Consider the following 21,547-nt stretch of genomic DNA (forward strand, 5'->3'; position numbering starts at 1 on the left):
GAACCATTCTATCGTAATTAGTCACCTTAGAAGCAGGCGCATACATACAGGGTAAGGTGGGGTAAGAGGACGCGTCTGAGTTCGCAGTGGCATCTTCTCTTCGCTGGCAACACTCACCGACAACGAAAAACTACATTCAGCTGTTGGTTCTACACTGGCGCCATCACATGTAATCGTGGGGAGCTCCACCAGATTTATTGGTTATAGCAGGTAAATATAAGATTTGTTTCAAATTATGTAATCTTAAGCTGTAAGTACTGTCTAGGTATGCGCTGGAAAATAAAGTTATTTGCCAAAAGAAGCATCGTTCTGTCAGGAACAGACCACGACGCTACGAACAGCGGAACGGAGCAGAGACTGCCATTTGTGATATTTTTTTTTTTTAAATTGTGTAGCGCATCGGTTAAGAGTACCTGTAAGATAGCGGAAAAGACTCCGCGTGTACTGTTAACCTCCTCCCGCCCCCTCCCTCTTCGTTTCTAACTGTTACTAATCCAGAAAGACCTATTTGGCAGAAAGATTTGAGTGCTTTGTTTCGTACTGCATATTCTAGAGTATCCGCAATCCGAAAGGCTGAGAAATCCTTCGAGTGAATGGGAATATTTCCGTTTAGTCCGGATGTATACACAGCAGAAGACTTTGCTCCACCAGAAATCACTGAGCGAGCCGGATTTCCAACAACTCAAGAGGGCTAATACGTTTAACAGGAGCCCACGGACTGTTAAATCCAGCCTAGTCGTCAATTATGGGGGGTCTAGGAAACCTGCTTTCTCGGATCGCTAGACAACATTCAATCAAGTCATATTCATGAGTTTTTACAAAATAAAAAGATTACAATACTTAACTCAATTATACAAATGCGTCGCGAGCAAAGGGCGAGATGCGAAACAAGCCATGTTATTCAGTATAACCAATCACAAGTCGCTGCTACATAGGAAGTACTAGCAAAGTGAATAGTGTTGACGCCGCTATACAAGTGCCTATTCTTGAAGCTACAATTCAACTGGGGCTGCGACCAGTTGGGCGCGGCGCTTATGTCCTCTTTGCATAGGAGCCGCTGCTGTCGCGTTGTCATCCTGGAGAAGGGTCGGTCAGCGTACGAATGGCTGACGTCTTCTCACAGCCACCTCTTCTCGATCGTTCCCGACTGGTGTGCCAGCGCTTGACTTTACGCCGTAACACGGACAAACGCTGCTCCTCAGTAACAGTTGATTTGTCTGTGCAGTCACCAGGAAAACACCAAGAACCGTAACACAAATGAAGTTCAGAGAGCTGATGTACGAACAGGTGTAGGCTTATCCAGTATTTATCCACTGCCAAAATATGATCGACCCATATCAAAGAAGAAAATGTCAAAAAAGAGAGAAAATTGCATTCTTAGACAAACATCTTACATCAGTCTGATCACAACGTCCAGAAACTAGAATGAATCCGATGTAATTGTGCGGAGTAACATCCACATGCCAGCCTCGTATGAATGATGGACGTCACATGACGTTTACTTAGCTCCACAATATCGAATTATGGTCGAAGAGAGATGTAATGTTGCTTGGTCGCTATGTGTCTGCCATTATGTTGCTGAGACACATGCCATTCACGTTTCCAGTCATGGTAAGCATTTTTCCTGATCTTAGGTTTGAAATGAGTATGGGAAACATACGAGAGATAACTGTCCTTCACCATTAGTCCTCTGTGTTAGGTAATGGACTATTTCGTTGTGTATAATTTCATGACGTCCTTTCATCCATAGCAGATAAGTTTCATTTGCTGTGAATGCTTTGTGACCGATAACTTCCGATTTCTGCTGAATGAGAACGAATGAAATTTAATGCTGAAGAAAGCCCTTAAAATGGAGGCAACTATTTGCCCTCTTTTAACCAGAGGTGTCAGTGGTCCCGTCCGCACTGTTGTGTCTCAATTACGGACTGTTTACCATGCCTCTGCATTTCTCATCAGGACTAGAACGCCTTGGAGTGGCGGAGCTCGTATGTTGCATGTTATTACTCAGTATTATAGAGTTTGTAGAACGACGTTCTGGGTACTGTCATACCTCACCGATTGCACTCCTTGTTACGACGCTACGGTCGCAGGTTAGAATCCTGCCTCGGGCATGGATGTGTGTGATGTCCTTAGGTTAGTTAGGTTTAATTAGTTCTAAGTTCTAGGAGACTGATGACCTTAGAAGTTAAGTCCCATAGTGCTCAGAACCATTTGAACCTTGTTACGAATGTGCTCGTTGTGTGGCAATGAGCTAGGGGCGTTGCCCTGCTTTTGTAGTATTGACACTCTACGCGAGCTCTAGATTATGACTGTGACACGCGATCTGAGTCGGACTCGGTCTGTTTAACGTATGTGTCGAGCAATAGCTTCGAAAATTTAATATTGCATACGGGAAGAGTGTTGCTGTACAACACATCTATTAAATGGGATTAAAACTTCCTTGAGACATATGAGTCTCATCTTTATCTACGATCATTATGGAAGCTCAATAAATAAATTAAAATTTGGGCCACAGGTGGAACTTCAGTGCGGGTCTCCTGTTTAGTGGGGATATGTGCTAACCATTGCAACACCCTAGCAGTAGAGGTAACACACCTGCACGGAAAACCCTAGTCCATTGTCCTCTATCTATTGATCTGATGGACTTAAATTTTTATTGAGACATATGAGTCTCAACTTTATCTACAATAATGATAGAGGCCGAAGAAATGAATTAAAATTTGTGCCATGGTCGGAACTTAGACCTGAGTCTCCTTGTTACTAGGCAGACGTTAGGCAGACGTGCTAGCCGTTACAGCACAGTACCACTCTGCATTAAAGCACCTTAGCGCCGTAGTCCATTGTTAACCATACTGCTACAGTGGCGTAACGGCTAGCAAATCTACGTCGTAAGCAGGAGACCTGGGTTCAAATCCCAGCTAGGGCACAAATTTCAATTCATTCCTTCAGTTTCTATCTCTATGGAAAGTAAAATTGAGACTCACATGTCTCAAGGAAAATTTAGTTCCATCATCTGAATATATCACCTATGCCTGAGGTAAAACCAGGATTCAACCATTACGTACAAAAGCATGGGTGCTATTCCAGTACTGAAGAAAGTAAGTAATACCGACGATTTAAGAAGTGGAAAATAGGCTGAACAAGTGAACTGAAGTTTGTCTTAGGAACAAACGAGAGAGTCGGATTAGGGTAGTCTTTGCAGGTATATTACACTCCTGGAAATGGAAAAAAGAACACATTGACACCGGTGTGTCAGACCCACCATATTTGCTCCGGACACTGCGAGAGGGCTGTACAAGCAATGATCACACGCACGGCACAGCGGACACACCAGGAACCGCGGTGTTGGCCGTCGAATGGCGCTAGCTGCGCAGCATTTGTGCACCGCCGCCGTCAGTGTCAGCCAGTTTGCCGTGGCATACGGAGCTCCATCGCAGTCTTTAACACTGGTAGCATGCCGCGACAGCGTGGACGTGAACCGTATGTGCAGTTGACGGACTTTGAGCGAGGGCGTATAGTGGGCATGCGGGAGGCCGGGTGGACGTACCGCCGAATTGCTCAACACGTGGGGCGTGAGGTCTCCACAGTACATCGATGTTGTCGCCAGTGGTCGGCGGAAGGTGCACGTGCCCGTCGACCTGGGACCGGACCGCAGCGACGCACGGATGCACGCCAAGACCGTAGGAACCTACGCAGTGCCGTCGGGGACCGCACCGCCACTTCCCAGCAAATTAGGGACACTGTTGCTCCTGGGGTATCGGCGAGGACCATTCGCAACCGTCTCCATGAAGCTGGGCTACGGTCCCGCACACCGTTAGGCCGTCTTCCGCTCACGCCCCAACATCGTGCAGCCCGCCTCCAGTGGTGTCGCGACAGGCGTGAATGGAGGGACGAATGGAGACGTGTCGTCTTCAGCGATGAGAGTCGCTTCTGCCTGGGTGCCAATGATGGTCGTATGCGTGTTTGGCGCCGTGCAGGTGAGCGCCACAATCAGGACTGCATACGACCGAGGCACACAGGGCCAACACCCGGCATCATGGTGTGGGGAGCGATCTCCTACACTGGCCGTACACCACTGGTGATCGTCGAGGGGACACTGAATAGTGCACGGTACATCCAAACCGTCATCGAACCCATCGTTCTAGCATTCCTAGACCGGCAAGGGAACTTGCTGTTCCAACAGGACAATGCACGTCCGCATGTATCCCGTGCCACCCAACGTGCTCTAGAAGGTGTAAGTCAACTACCCTGGCCAGCAAGATCTCCGGATCTGTCCCCCATTGAGCATGTTTGGGATTGGATGAAGCGTCGACTCACGCGGTCTGCACGTCCAGCACGAACGCTGGTCCAACTGAGGCGCCAGGTGGAAATGGCATGGCAAGCCGTTCCACAGGACTACATCCAGCATCTCTACGATCGTCTCCATGGGAGAATAGCAGCCTGCATTGCTGCGAAAGGTGGATATACACTGTACTAGTGCCGACATTGTGCATGCTCTGTTGCCTGTGTCTATGTGCCTGTGGTTCTGTCAGTGTGATAATGTGATGTATCTGACCCCAGGAATGTGTCAATAAAGTTTCCCCTTCCTGGGACAATGAATTCACGGTGTTCTTATTTCAATTTCCAGGAGTGTATTTATAGTGTTACAGTGGCGTAATGGGTAACACAGCCGCCTAGTAAGCAGGAGAATGGTTTCAGGTCCTGATCGTGGGACAAATTTTAAATCATTTCATTAGCTTCTATCATTATCGCACATCTATTAAAACTAAAATTCTAACAGCAACTGTGTTTGTAGATAAATTATAGGAATTAAGGTCTGACTGTCAGGCAGACAGATAGTCTTCTTTATGCCTGAATATGTTTCAGCACCTTTGCACCATCATCATCTGTGAGTATTTTTAATACTGTCATATTCTCTAATATGTTATGTACTGCAATGCTTTAGCTTGTGGTACTTATTTTCGTGGTACCTGTCATCTAAGTAGAACTAAGAACGACTCAGTGTGATGGTAGGCTCTGAAACAATGGTACAGGGGTTAGTCACAAATATGGAAACACCGAGACAAATCCATGCTTGAACATAAATGAAGATGCTAACCAAGCCTGCTGGTTGCACTGTTGTACTTGATCACAAACGGAACCTGTGCATTGTCCTCAAAACTTTGCAAGGTTCATTCGTGGTCAGAACAGTTTTCTGTACAGCTGGGAGTGCATTATGTCTAAGCTATGTGACCGAACATTGGAAAAGCACTCCGTCTTCAGGCCACGAGTGGCCTACCGGGACCATCCGACCGCCGTGTCATCCTCGGTGGAGGATGCGGATAGGAGTGGCGTGGGGTCAGCACACCGCTCTCCCGGTCGTTATGATGGTATTCTTGACCGAAGCCGCTACTATTCGGTCGAGTAGCTCCTCAACTGGCATCACGAGGCTGAGTGCACCCCGAAGAACATTGGCAAATTGTTCGTGCTCGTATGGTGAGTATTTCCGAAAACAAAGAAGCCGAAGTGTTTGGCCTGCACCGTATGGAAGATTCATACTGTGTACATGGAAAGCGGGAAAACTTCGTCCGCTAAATCATAACGCAGACGAAAATGTGCGTTGAGTGATCGTGACGTACTGTCATTGAGGAGTATTGTGACAAAAAATAAAAGAACGACAGCTGCAAAAGTCACTGCAGAACAGAACGTGTCGCACTTGCAAACCCTGACAGCATCAAAACAACACGAAGGGAGATCCAAAAGTCGGGAAAATCACTCATTGGTGACTGAAATGCATGTAACAGGAAAACGTGTTGCCGAAGCTATAAAACCTGGGCTATGCGGCAATGGAAGAAAGTTATTGGTCGGATGAGTCTCATTTCATAACGTTTTCAAGATCTGGCCGAGTTTACGTCCCAAATGTGAAACACAGCAGTGCTTCGGTAATGATTCTGGCAGCCATATCGTGGTATCCCATGGGAGTATGGTTACTCTGCAACATCCCACTACCGCCAGAGATTCTGTGACCACTTTGGCTGATGAGGGCCCTCCGATGGTGCAATATTTGTTTCTTAATAGCGATACTGAGTTCCAAGACGACAAGGCCTCTGTCCGCATAGCTCACAGGGTCCAGAACTGCTTTTCTGAGCACGATGATGAATTGTCACGTTCCCTGTCCACCATAGACACCAGATCTCTACATTACTGAACCTTTGTGGTCTACATAGGAGAGAGGGGTGCCTTAACGCCATCCACCTCCGTCATCATTATTTGAATTTGCCACTATTTTGCTGTAATGATGGTATAATGTTCCTTTTATAACCATACAGGATCTATATTCATCCATTCCGAGACGACTGGAAGCTGTTTTGAATGCTAACGGTGTTTCTACACCTTATTAGGCATGGTAATGTGTTATGTTTTTGGTGTTTCCATATTTTTGCCCACTCCTTGTATTTATCTTATTTATCTCTTGAGCCTTAAACTGTCTAGGTACAAGCTGAAAAATTAATTAAGTAATATCTATTGAAATACTTGTGAAAGAGTGTATCATATAACTGAGGCCATAACCACGAAATGTACCACTAAGTTAAGTGAAAGTCAATTAAATAAATTTAAGAACAATAATAAGAATACAAAAAGGAGTGTGGTTCCCTGAGAGTTTAATTTGAAATTCCTAATGATAATCATGTACAGGGAAAGGCTACGACCACGGCGCTTATTATAACCAACCATTCCGATGGGCCTGGAAATATTTCAAGACAATGCCATGAAGGGTCTAAATAAAGAAACTGAGACGGTACATGTTTAACTACACAACTTTGGGGTACGGTCTCAAACTAAGCTTTGAAATACATTGGTAAAGAATGGTGTTAAAATCCCTCACTATCTGTTCCTGTATCTGTTACGCATTACGCTTAGTGGAGTGTTGTAATGATGTACCTGGGATGCTAAAACCGTGCGCTGTCTCAGAAGTCAAAACCAGAATTCAGCCTTCTCCAGGAAAACCCCCTCACCCCTCCCAAAAAATAAAGAAAAAAAGAAAAAAATTTGAGCCATCAAGTGACGCATCTTTATGACATCCCTTATTCCAGATGCACCTCAATGTTATTAGGACATCCTCTCCAAAGTGTGGTAGCCAAGGCAAGCATAACAGCTGGGTGAAGCTGAGAATTACTTTTTTACGCTAACTTATCTTGTTTAACCACTAAACCCAAAAAGAAGTGTTTGAATAGATGTATAAAAAATGATTTCAGAAATTTGGTCTCAATTTGTGCTCGTTTGTGTTTGGTATTTACATGTGCGTATGTGTGTGTGTGTGTGTGTGTGTGTGTGTGTGTGTGTGTGCGTGCGCGCGCGTGTGTGTGTGTGTGTGTGTGTGTGTGTGTGTGTGTAAAAAATTATTGTGACTTTAATGTGACCTCGCATGCTTCTTATTACTCTAGTGGTCAGTAGACATAATTCTTATTGAATGTAGCAATTCGTACGATAATACACACATGTGTCCAACGTCTGCTGTTTGCTGCCGTGTTCAAGCAGTAGTTTTGCCAGTAGTGTATATTGTCCGTGCGCAACAAGTATTTCAAACTATACGTTATTATTTTATGTTGACAGTACCTATAACTAATGTATTCATTATTTACATGAGTGCGAAGGATGTAAGTAGTGCTTCACAGTTTGATAACACAGGGTATCATAACATTGATTCTTTTCTCATTGTGATCGCTTTAAGATGTTCTTTTGAGACGATGAATAAAGATTTACCTAATTGTTTTGAGTTCTGTAAACGCAAGACTAACTGCAGTTTCCCTTCTCGTTCTTTGATCGTAGGAATAGTTTATAAAGGACAAAAATGCTTCTAATTCGTACCGAAAATTCTGTTTCAGATCGTGAGCTCTCCCAAGGCACGGAAAGACCTGACTAACCGTGAATGTCAGCTCGCTGGATCAGAGTTCAGTCTGTCCGGGCCAGACCACGACCTGGAGCTGGACTACTACGACTACAACGTCACAAACGCTGGAGGCATTCCAGGCTCCCTCCTGGGCATGGACCCCGCCTACCTACTGTGGATACCACCTTTCGCTCCAGGATGTTGGGTGTGTACAACCATACAAACAAAACAAGTTGTGAAGTATAGCTTACTGCAGGCAAGCAGTGCTTACAAAATATGTGCGACACGTTATTGCTGGAAGGGAATATTGTAACATGTGGAACAGAATGTTATTACAGAACAGCGAAACTTTCAGTTTATCGGTCACACAATGTCCAACAAATTTAGAGATCCGAGTTCGAATCCGATTACGATGTTCAGTGTTAATCTCTTGTTAGAAACTACCGAATCTTAATGTAACGAGCGAGAAATAAATACGTGATCAGCAACGTAATGAATAATAGGACAAAGTCAATCGAGGACCGAATACGATAAATATTTCTTCTTTTTCCTTTTTGACTACCTATACTGATTGGAAGAATGCGTTACGCTGTCATACTTGTCTGCGTAGCGTGAGAGAAGAATGAGCCGCATTTAGGGGTATCCGATACTTTAAGAGAAAAAAAGATTTTTTTGTAATTTCTGACATTTTTAAGAAAAAAATTGCATTTTAGTTGTTCGTTAACGAAATTGTAATTATGACATTCTGTCCATTTGTTTGGTTATAATACATATTTGCATATGTATGTATATCAGTTCCTCCCTGAGTGACACTGATCTTTCCAATCATTTAATACCTAAGGATTCGTTTAGTTTGAAGTGTTTTGTAGTCACCATATACATATGGCCTACTGACTAGTGCCCCGAATATTTGTCCGGGGTTACCTCTGTATCAGTTGGTCTGTTTTCTGACGTCCCTTGGATCAGTGTACATCGCAGTGTGTTTCTTGGTATAGTAACTGATTTCGAAGCTGCAGCGAGAAAAATCTTATTTTCTTGAATATATTTTGTTTCTTTTGCCTTATCTTCTAGATTCCACTGTCCACAAGTATCGTTATTCTTATATTTTCGCGGCATTTTCAACTTAAAATAGAAAGCAGTTCTTAAAATGGAAGGTGATATAAGGTAACGGCGAACTCAGCAAGTGTTGAGATCTCCAGCATATGTCCTGTCGAAACGTCCACGAATTACAACAAATCCCAGCAAATGGTTGTGCCAGCAGATTACAAACTTCTTCAGGTTTCTTTCATAGTTCCCGTCATTATTAAGCTCCTAAGAATCACAGACCACACGTGAATCCGGAAATAACGTGGACACGTGTCTTAAAATACGATTAATTTTCTTTATTTTTTGTAATCAGTCTTAGATTAATTTGGTTGCGGTCCACCATAAATTCCTATCCTGCGCTAATCTCTTCGTCTCAGAGTAGCACTTGTACCCTACTTCCTCAGTTATTTGTCGAAGTTGAATGTATTCAAATCTTTGTCTTCCCTTACAGTTTTTACCCCCTAAGCTTCCATTAGTAGCACTGAAGCTATTCGTTGATGTCGAAACACATGTCCTATCATTCTGTCCCTTCTTGTTATAGTGTTTTCCAAATGTTCCTTTCTTCTGCAATTTCTGTGGAGAGCTTCCTCATTCTCTACTTTGTCATTCCACCTAATTCTCAATGTTTTATTTACGACATTTTACAGCTCCACCTGTTGAGATTATAGAGATTATATTCATGTCACCTGTGCTTCCTAACTGATGATCCTCAGGCAGACTACACTTAACTACAGTGTCGGGTAAAGTACATGTAAATATGAATCAAAACGAGGTCAGAGCATAAATGATTTTGATGTAAATCTTGGCACTGGTTTAAAAGTAGAAACAGGCCTGTAGTAGATGTAAAACCATCGTTCTGAGACACAAACAGGTGGATGAACACACACTGAACGTCCAGTAGTATGAGATGGGAGAGAAGAAAAACCTGTGAGACTGTTACCGGCATGGTAGCCAATTTGGAAGCTGCCATTTTGGCTGCAACTCATAATTTTCAAATGGAAAGGATGTCAAGTGGCACATCAAACAGATGGACAATTGCATGAGAAAAACAACGGTACCTTTCACTTGAGCACAGCTTTATTCTTTCTCCAGTTTGTCATATTTCGTGCAGAACAAGGCAAATAAAACACAAAAAGGCTGTGATCGAAGGATGTGACCGAATTGTTCCACTTTAACCAACATATGTACTGCAATGCGAGCATAAGCATCAATAATCCGCTCCCTCAGGTGTGGAACGTTTCTGCTCTTCAAAACATTCACAGCTGCCTTCACATGTCCCCAGAAATGGAAATTTGATGGACCTAAATCCCGGAAATTTGGCATTATGTTAGGGTATCATGTGAGGTCAAAATTATCTTTATTGGTGTAGGGCAGAGCCCAATTCCCTGTGAGATGGTGCCAGTACTTCACTCTGGGCTGGTACTGAATGCTGCCAGAAAAGCAGTTGATGTTGCTACACCTGTAGCAGTTTTCAGTAGTCCATCTTTCAGTTTGTCTGCGACAGAGCCAATTTCAAGCAATTTCGTGAGAGTTTAACCACCGCACTGTGGGTTGCGGATGGTCTGTCTAGGTGGCACTCGTTTAATATATCTGCGATAAGTTGGTTCCACGCCTATGTATCACAATGTTTATGTGAATAAATTTTAATTTTAACAAAAAGATTATATCCCTGGTGGAGCCATTCCTTTAAGCTTCAAGGTTTAGAGGTTCTCTGCAGTTGGCCGGCACTCTAAACTACACAGTGCCGCCCGACTATTTTTGATTGCAGGGCAGCATTCGTCGCTCCACCAAGTGACAGGCTGCCTTTTCAGGTAGCCAAAGACTGTGGAATGGATGCTTCAGCTGTGTGGCGGGTCATTTTGGTAGTATTATTCACCCATTCCTGGACACTGTTACGATGTTCAATCACAACAAGTCGGCTGTAAGGAGTCCACTCTCTATTCTGCACTTGTCGGACTCCTTTGAAGCACCACTCTGTCTGGCAGGTGAATCCGGATCGGAAGTGATCGAACACATCCCACAGAGTGGTGAGTGCAGGGACTAGAGAGCATACTGAGAGATCCACAGCAGTGAACCACTCTGTTGTAGTGCTAAATCACATACTCTGCCCCATGTTCAACAAGCACGCACCTGAGGACATGAAGCACTCCGTCTTCAGGCCACAAGTGGCCCACCGGGACCATCCGACCGCCGTGTCATCCTCAGTTGAGGATTCAGATAGGAGGGGCGTGTGGTCAGCACACCGCTCTCCCGGTCGTTATGATGGTTTTCTTTGACCGGAGCCGCTACTATTCCGTCGAGTAGCTCCTCAATTGGCATCACGAGGCTGAGTGCACCCCGAAAAATGGCAACAGCGCATGGCGGCCCGGATGGTCACCCATCCAAGTACCGGCCACGCCCGACAGCGCTTAACTTCGGTGAACTGACGGGAACCGGTGTATCCACTGCGGCAAGGCCGTTGCCTTGAGGACATGAGAAGGCTCTTAATTGTTCTGCCCCTGAAGCAGGTGGTTGCAGAGCTCCAAAGCACACTGTGGGCGTTATAATCACCACAGAGGATCAGTGGTTGGGTAGCTAAGTGAGGTGTTCACTGAGAGTGTATTCGTCTAGTACATCATGAGGGGGCAGATACACCATACAGTCACATTAATTTGACCACCTGTCAAAAGCCTAAATAACCAACTTTTGCAGTGTGGACCGCTGTGAGACATGCAAAAAAAGAGTCAATGAGGTGCTGGAAGGTACTGACAGGGATGTGAAGCCATTCCGACTCAAGTGCTGTGGTCAGCTGCGGTAGGTTTCTTGGTTTGACGATCCTGGTGAAACAACCCGATTGAGGCGGCTTCATATAATCTCGATTGGGTTTAAATTCGGGGAATCTGGTGTCCAGGGGGGTACAGCAAACATCCTGGTGCCTTTTGAACCACACTCATACACTGCAAATCCTGTGATATATTGTATTGTCCTGCTGATACATACCATCCTGCTGAGGAAAAACATAGTGCATGTATGTGGTGGACATGGTTCTTAAGAATAGATACAGACTGTTGTTGAACCACTGTGCCTTCCAGAATGACGTTGTCACCCAGGGAATGCTACGAAAACATTCCCTCCTCTGGCCTAGAGCCTTCCGATTACTGTTGCACGGTGTTTGCTTTCAGATGTTCCACAATGTGTGCGCCAGTGGATATTTGTCATCTGAAAAGGCCCTGCATGAAACAGGTATCTGCGGCGAGTGCCCATATGCAGCAACTTCCATTGAACAGTCATTGAGGAGACACTGTTGTTAGCACCTTGGTTCATCTGGGAGTTCAGTTGTTCACAGTTTCGCCTGGTCACATCTCCACAGCCGTTTACGATGTCATTTATGGCCCATGGTGCACCACAATTGCCTCGGCGACGGTTTTGGATGGTGACATTGTGCCATGCAGGGTATGCTTTAACCACTGAGGCACGCAAATAGTTTACAGACTTAGCCGTTTAGGAAATGCTTCCACACTTGACCCCAAAGCGAATGATTACATTCTTTTTGGACGTCGTAAAACCCTTCCATTTCCGTATTACGACACTAACTGCATTCTTTTCCGTATCTCCCCAACATGTTTTATATACCCCCCCCCCCCCACTGCTAGTGCTGCCACCTGTCGTCTCTGAGCGATTATTGCACATTGACATTGAACGTAGACGGTGGTAACATTAATGTGAGTGGACTGTGCAGAGTGAACATATTGCCAGCGTATGACACACATACACTGATATAGCGACTGCATGTAGGATGGTCGTGAGGGAGAGAAGCAAGGAGTGGTGGGCATTGTTTACGAAAATAGCCACTCCTCCTTTACCTCTATCTGCACGAAGGTCGTCCTTCTTGTGGAGAATGTAGCTACCTAGTCCAGGCACGTCTGAGAAATTAATTTGTGTCTCTTGAAGGCAAATAAACGTTGGTCTTGTGTGTGTGAAATCTTATGGGACTTAACTGCTAAGGTCATCAGTCCCTAAGCTTACACACTACTTAACCGAAACTATCCTAAGGACAAACACACACACCCATGCCCGAGGGAGGACTCGAACCTCCGCCGGGACCAGCCGCACAGTCCATGACTGCAGCGCCTAAGACCGCTCGGCTAATCCCGCGTGGCAAACATTGGACTTCCCTGAGCTGATAGACATAGTTCATCTGTTTAAGTTCCACTGAAGTATGGAAGCCATCTCAACGGAGAGGTTTTCATCTTTCTTTCCCACTGTCATTCCGCCATAGTGGGAAGACAGCATGGTGGGGATGGGAGGAGGCTACATGAGGGACTTGCCATTCAGGCAAACGTCGACATCCATACCATAGTATGGTCATCATCTGATCCAGCTTCGGACCTGATCGTTTTGGCCTGTTCGTTTTTGTCCCCATCTTGGATTTTGGCGATGGAGATACGGCCGTTTTAATGGAAATAAAGTTTTTGGTTCTGTTTACACTAGTATTTCAGTTGTAGAAATGCTTGATATTTCGACTCACTTCGCAGCTCTGCAGCTACAGTGACACTTGTATGCAGATGTGGTCTGTGCTGCTGTCCATGTCAGCGTGCCAACACTATTTTTCTGTACAGGCGGGTTCTATGCTGAGGTAAACGACTGTCCACAATGGGATAGCTGCGAGGCCTTAAATATTTTCAATGCGTCGAAGTATGTGATGCGCTGTGTCACCTTAATCTCCTGGATTATCTTCCCTTATGCAAAGACAGGAAATTCTTTGCTCCAAACTGGATGAGTGTGGGAGCAACTCACACACCTGGGCAGTGCAGAATGTTGTACACTGGGTTTGGGACAGCAGAGCTTTATTTTCAACACTTACCCTGACGGTTGCAACCAATGGTGGTATGCCCAAAGAATTGACACTAAAACCAGTGCATTGGATTAGGTACATAGGGCCTAACTTGAAGGAACAGAAAGCCTGCCGGAATATACCCAGGTACTTGGGTAAATTAAATGCCAAGAAATATGACTTTTAGAACTCACCATATACTAATTAGGTGTGGAAGGTTCCTCACATGTCACATGCTAATGACTGCTCTGTCGTAAATCCCATCGGCGTGCAGCACACCTTGATTTTCTTAATATATAGAGGTTTCTGCAATACTCGTGATCCAAGCTGCTAAGCCAAGATCCTCGTTCCCTGTGACACACAATGCTCCACTACCACTCTGTCCCATGGTCGCTGAAGCGTGCCCAGAGCTAAAGGTTACAAAGACTGGCAGTGCCCACAAGTCCTCAGCTCAGGAAACCTAGGTTGGCCAAGACCATACTCAGCAAACAAATGCTGAGGTCCTTGAAGTGCTCGCCATTTAGAATGACCAGGGAGGCACGTAGCCTATAGCTTTATCGAAGCACTCATCAAAAATGTCTAGCAAATACCTCAGCAAATATGGTGGTTGTGCATTTTCTTACTAAAATATAACAAAATATAACTAGAAAGGTCAATATCTTGGGCTTTAAATGATCCTTTACGTGGCAGTAACTGTCAATGCCATTATGGAGGATACAAGACGGCATTTGTTACCAAATGGTACCTCAGACATATTGCAGTTCCATTTGTCTGTTGTGCAGCTAAACAACCAAACTGCCAGACGGCAGTCAACATAGTAGTGTCTAGTGTCTAATACTTATGAAACCACCACCATTTAATGGATTCCATTGGGATTGCTTTTTCTACTCAGCATGCCAATGACAGCATTCATGGGTCCATTGCAGTCTGTGGCATTTGTGGTTTCAGGTCAATGGAAGTTGACACCAGTTTAGTTTATGTTAGATTGTGCCAAGCCATTCACCGGGACATACCTTTGCAATGGTCCAGTATTGAGTCAATGTTATGGAAGAATTTGTGTGGTCTATTGTACGAATCCATATAAAACAGTGGTAATCCTGTGCTCTGGGTACATTGTTTGGTACGATACCAGCTTATTTTTGTGCTCTACAATCTTCCATTTCTTCACTCCACCGTCAAAGCAGCATGCACTTTAACAGCCAAAATGTGAATCTATTATAAGCCCATTTCTTGACAATCAATCATTATGCACAATTTCAACTGACTCAAAACACTGATATTGCACACTATGGCATCAACTAGTCACAATGGGACTTTTTTACATTTTTATGTTGTGATTTGAAAGACAAAGTTTTCATATACACAAAGAGCACACTGACGCACATTATATACATATTACAGGGATCTGTATCAGAAGTCTTCAAATACAACTGGAATTACTGAACCATTGGATCGCCTTGCTAGGTATAGTCTATCAGTTGCTACAAGAATCAGGCTATTTTTATATTTTCATGGAATTCATTTTGTCCTCAGCAGATCTGAGATCTACAGTTAAGTGACAAACATTATGTAAATTGGCGACTTCAGATGGCCACTAATAAATCAAGTTAGATAACAGTAGCCCTTCAAAATAAAAACTATCTCGTTACATTCCTATTTTCTTTTGTTTATAATTTATGAGAGAAAATATTTGTACATTTCTTAATGGAACTTTTAAGATCACACTAATGGCACAAAAGACTATCTATCATTAGTCTGAAGCATACAACATAAACCATACAGAAAAAGAGATAATACCTAGAGTTAGTCTCATATGTTTGGAAGAGAGTACTTCGTCTTAAAGTAAATGCTTCATGAAGATTTAGATCTACAATTAATTATAATATCATAGTCCTATATGATAAACATCAATAAACAGGCTATATATGAAGAAGATATGACCAAACTTAACTATGAAATATGGTACTGATATGAAATCTCTATTTTTGAAATTACTGTACATATTAGAGCAACTGTATTCTGCATTTTATTATAAGCATTTAAATGAGAGAAAAAAGCATTTAGATTGTAGCATATGCATTCTCTTACATTTTGGAAATTTTATTGTTCATCAGTTGCTTTTATACGAACATGGCACATGTAGCTGGTCCTAAATTATTCTCTTCACTTTTTCTTTATCACTGTGTTTTTGGTTGCTGTGAAACTAATATGAAAATTAATTAGACACTCATGTAACAAAAAAATATTTTTACTGATACATTTAAGTACATATACCAGTACTTTAATACTGCCATTAACTGAAGACATCTGATGTTTTTCTACCACCTCACAGTAAAAACATACATTCCCTAACATGATAAAAGACAACTGCATTATTTAACTTTAAAATAATCTTCCTTTTTCAGGAGGAGGAAGGTGACAATTTACTTTCATACAGTAATCAGCCAGAGCTTCAATCACAGCATGAGCTGCATGTGTTCCCACTCAAAGGAGAGTACTACACACAAGTACCTCCATCAGTGTGCAAGGATCAGCAGGTTAAGGATGAAGTGACAACATTTTGTTCAACAGATGTAGACAAACTCATGGACAACAAGACTGCATCTACAGGCAACATCAGTACTAAAGATCAAAAAACAGACACAAATAATGCCGCTAATACTATTAGACTTTCAGACAGTATGTCAAAGTTAATAGGTCCCTTGCATCATCAGGAGTATAGCAAAGTTGGAAGTCTTGGTCATGTCATGAATGTCAGATCCAAAGAGGATGTAATGTTGAAGGAATTTTCCAAGAAATCTGAGTCACCAGTCAAAGTGCATCAAATATGTAGTGTCAACAGTAAGGAAAGCACACTGAAAAAGCTTTCTTCTGCACATGCAGATATACTAGACAATATTCAGTTTGCAGATGAAGATGAAGAAGATGAAAGTAAATGTGATTCCCTGATTATATGATAAGTGTATTGTTCATGGAGATGTTACCAAAGTGTCCTATTTTAGGTAAAGTGACCCAGTAAGTAGAGTTGCTTGTTTTACAAATATTTTTCTTGGAAACAGATGAACCACAATATACATCTTGTTGTTATATTCATATCTCAAGGACAAAACCAGTATCAATAAATCAGACAAATGTAAATGTTTCATTGGTAAGCACCATATTGCAGATAATTTCCGGTAATGAGAAACTGCTGGAGAAAATAAAATCTGAAAGATAATTTCCTTTGCATTTGCCCCTAATTCTGTTTCTCAATTGCAAGCCACATTCAATGAGGTTTTTATTTCTTTATTTCTTTTTTTTTTACTAACTGACTGATGGAAATGTTCAAATATTGGACACTGTTCTGATTATTAATCTTCTACCTCACAGCTATAGATAAACACATGTTGAGTTTCATATAAATGTTGCTGAAAGTTTAAATATATAGGTGTTGGAGCATTATGACAATAGTGACCAGATCCATCTACTGTTTTTTTTCATCCTACACCACTATGTATAAAACTTTTCCATTTCCTTTATTTCCGCTAGTTCATGACAAATTCTCTATTGCTCGCTGAAAAATGAATGCAGCCTTTGGTGAAACTAGCTGAATGTTACGATCAGGAGAGATCCTGCATGAGCTAATACAGTTTCAACAATAAAGTGATGTGTATCCATGGTCTAACTTACCTGTATGCCTTAGAGACCAGTTATTGTAGGTCTTATAAGACAATAACTGTGTTGCGTGATATGAAACAGACATAATTAGGCTCATGCTGTTGCTGGTGTTGAAAGGCATACACAATTATGCTACTATAAGATTGTCACACTTCAGCAGTCATAAAGTAGAGAGACTGTTAACTTTGAATTTACGTTTGCAGTTTTGGATTTATTCATCTGTTGGAAAAGAAAAAAAAACACACACACACTATCATTAGTCCAATTATTTGCATTTACTCAATGGAGACTTATTACTTGTCCAAAATCAACTATGGCAGCAGGGAAGGTAATTTATAAATGTAATAAGAAATCACTGCAAAGAGAATTATATTAATATCAATATAGTGTTGTATGGTTATATGTCTTGTTACAGAATTATAAATAGCCAAACATATGATGAACAGAAACTGATACTATGAACTTCTTCCATGTATGTTGAGGCTAATGGTTTCTCAATGAAGAGCATGGTGTGTTTTGTATTAATAATCTTGTAAAATGCCTGAATGCCTAAATCATGTTTATTCCTGGATTTTCTCTTTTTTGTATTCAACAGTTTGTTTTTTAAACATTTATTGTTACTGTTTTTGTAACTGTATTAGGTATGCTTAGACATAAGTAGGGTGAGAAGCACAAAGATTAAGGAATAATAGAGATGAACTTTGCTTGCAGAAAGATGTAGATAAATCTTCTCTTTCTTGTTGAGGCATCAGTTGCAGAGTTTTCTGGAATTAACAGTGCCACAAACAAATATTTCTGCAGCTATCAGAATCTAATTATCATACTGTTATAATGAAACCATCAGTTTCACAAAAACAGATAATTACTGGTACATCAGTCATAATTCATGCGACACTCACAATTCTACGACTAATTTTGGAGATATCTCAAGTTTTCATTATCATGCTGTGCTCGTGAGGTAGATATTTGTGAATGTTATATTTTCAGCATAAAACAACAGTGACTGAAAACCAGGAGCTGTGTCTTATGGTAGCTAATTCCAGTTTTTGTAAATCATCTTACCTCAGGGAATGCTGATTAACTGCCATACTGTGGTTTTCATATGACTCTGGCACACAAAAATTTTGTCTTAAAGTTTTACTTCCACACTCTTCTTGTGAAGCCTGATGGTGAGTAGTTGCATAATAAGTCAGTTACATGGCTGTTTATGTGTAACCGGTCTGAATGGGATCCTCTGCCACCAGTAGTCCTCATTAAGGTTATCTATTTAACAGTATATCATTATAATCCCATGCAATGCAAAGAACTGATGTACAGTGCTGAAGTATTAAAATAATTGTACCAGTAAGAACTTCTTGCTTTTAAGTATAAATGTATTCTCATGCAAACAATCTGTGTATAAAGAAAAAGCATTCCTTATTGTATCATGTCTTGTGGGAGAATATGGATTGAAATAAGGAGTCAATTATTTTTAACATAAAGCAAGCTCATCACATTTGTCCACTGTGTGCTGAACTATGATCCCAAAAGAAAAGAGAATTTACTGCTCAATGACTAAAAGTACTCTTTCAAGTTTGCAGAAGGAACAAAGTATTTTCTCATCAAGAAAAACTTCAGCTGAAAGAGTACACATTTTTATGTACTCCGTCAACATTATACTTAAATGACCCATGGAATCTATGCAGTTCTGTTGCTGATTTCTTACAAAAAATATTTGTAAGAAGCATTAAACACTAGCCAGGCATATATCATGAATAAAATTAGTCAACATAGTAATATATTTATGTTGCTTCAGTGTCTATTTAAAATATGAAATGCACAGTAATCCAAAATTCATTATTTTTCAGCTACATGCAGTTAGTGAATGACATACCATTCAGTAGCCTAGGCCTGTTGGTAATAGTTAACGGGTACCTGTATGAGATATGAATTTGCATTTCAGTAAATATAATTCAAAGAGACAATAGTAGCAGCATAAAAATTACAGATAAATTGTTGTTCCTAAATGTATCAAAATGTATCATGCAAAAAAATTATTTAGTGAACTGTTTTACAGCCAGTGGTTGCTTAAAAGATGCAGAGGCAATTACATTTTGATTGTGGCTATTGTGTGGAAAATTTAAAAATACTGATCGGTTGTTTGTTAAATATTGGATGAAATAGATATATTTTTAAGAGACATATGATGTGGCCTTTTGTACAGACATAGTCTGGTTTCAGAGTAGATAGTATTCTCATACAATGCCTCTGATATTACCATGTGTGGAAATTTAAAGCTTTCCAAATATTTCAGCTCAAGCAAAATAAAATTTTATTGAGTATTGTAAGCTCACACTTACATATCACGTGCAACTATAAAACAAAATTGAAATAGTGTTTACCAAGGATTATGCTGATGGTATCTCACTCTTGTTGTGACTCTGAAGTATATTGCGTATGGATTTCAGTTTTCTCCAATCATATTTGGATAATGGATGGATGATCCTCATTATTTAGTGCCACAATGCTATGGGAGTTATATTCTCCTTTGATATTGTAAACAGCAGCACTCATGGTTTTTATGTGATAACTATTTAAATTTATTAAACAGTTTTCTGTTTTGAATCTCACTAGGACACAGATATACTGAAGGTATCAATGAATGAAATTGTGAATGACACCTTCTGAACAGCACAGTCTCATGAGCAAATGTTTTAATGGGTGGAAGCAATATTTATTTCATTTTATGGTATCATTGTATTAAATTCTCTCCAGAAAATTTCTCATTCTTTTTTTTTGGTATCCTTTATTCAGCAACAGTTTTGAAAATTTCTAAGACAGTTCAAATGTATCTGTGAATTAACCAAACATCAGTAGTGTATAATTCATTAAGGATGATAAGATGAATGACAAAGTACTGGAAACATGAGATATTATGTACTGAAAGTTCTTTAAGTAAAATAACTGAATTAAATGTCCAACATCAACCTCTCAAATTCCAGCAATATTAAAGAAATGTAAATTTGTTCTCTTCTGGAAATATATACTTTCTGTCAAAACTTACGCAGAATAAAAGATTGTTATGCAAGCTCACTAAGTAACTGAATAACAATCTTTCAGGTTCAACTTGTGTTTGAAAAACGTTTATAATGATCATTGTAGTTTACAAAAATGACTAATCTTAGCAAAACCTGAAACTGTTGTAGTCATATCAACATTTCCTGGAAGTATACAAATTATTTTTATGTAAAATGTTAATAGTATTTATGTTTGTTACCAAATGTATGCATGTTGACAAGATGATTTATGTATCTTTTATGTACATAAAAATCACCTAATTTTACAATAGTATTTCAGGTTTACAGTTAATTTTTCATGTTGTTGAAATTCCTTGTGGAATGGAAAATTATAACCAAAGTTAACTGAACAATGTCTGGGCACAGTGCAATTGATCAGTGACTGTGGTATTATTAAAGAAGTCTGCATTTAGATTAGTTACATCCAGTGTCACATTTTTTTATTGCTGTGATTTGCACTCTATGTTCTGTTAATAGACATTATCATAAATATGTAATGTTTCTTAATTGTGAACAATGATTTCATAATTTATAATTCAGCTGATTTGTGAAATACCAAAGACCAACATAAGTAATATTATTGCTTAAAAAGACTGTGTTTTATTTTTTCATATAAGACACACCTACCATTAAAATTTTCTTTGATAGTTATGTGTGGTGTGTTCATCCCTACAAGCACTAATAAGTATCATAACTGAGATAACGCTCAGCAAGAAGAGCTCAAACTTCTGACTACTGTCTCATTTGCTACATCATAACAGAAAAATGTTGTACTATATTTCTATTTTTATAATAAAACTCCATAATCTTTCTAACAGATGACACAATGAACAATGTATGGTGAACAGAAACAGGGCTTAGCATAGCTTCTTAATGAATCCATCCTCTTTAAAAACCATATTATACAGAGTGTAAATTGTGTTCCATTATACACCTATTAACAGGTTGTCTAGGAGAACAATTTCAGTATTTTTTATCACACAACCTAGGTACAATGCAGTCCTACTACTGAACACAGAGATGACTAAGTAGGTGTTAGGGGTCATTTTCCAACATACTGTTCCA

General features: G+C 40.8%; 1 protein-coding gene and 1 pseudogene across 1 annotated transcript in view; one reads left to right on the forward strand and one right to left on the reverse strand.

The window, feature by feature from the left end:
- LOC126184472 (uncharacterized) overlaps positions 1–21,070 on the forward strand; it is a gene marked incomplete at its 5' end in the record, with an annotated part of 580,042 nt that extends 558,972 nt beyond the window's left edge. Inside the window, 2 exons of the mRNA XM_049926864.1 lie at positions 7,866–8,075; positions 16,175–21,070. Coding sequence (XP_049782821.1) covers positions 7,866–8,075; positions 16,175–16,726 — 762 coding nt within the window. The remainder of the gene's footprint in view (positions 1–7,865; positions 8,076–16,174) is intronic.
- Positions 11,302–11,419, reverse strand: LOC126185501 (5S ribosomal RNA; annotated as a pseudogene).
- Positions 21,071–21,547: the final 477 nt, after the last annotated feature.

The sequence above is a fragment of the Schistocerca cancellata genome, chromosome 4, assembly GCF_023864275.1.
Source record: "Schistocerca cancellata isolate TAMUIC-IGC-003103 chromosome 4, iqSchCanc2.1, whole genome shotgun sequence".
Lineage (NCBI taxonomy): Eukaryota > Metazoa > Arthropoda > Insecta > Orthoptera > Acrididae > Schistocerca > Schistocerca cancellata.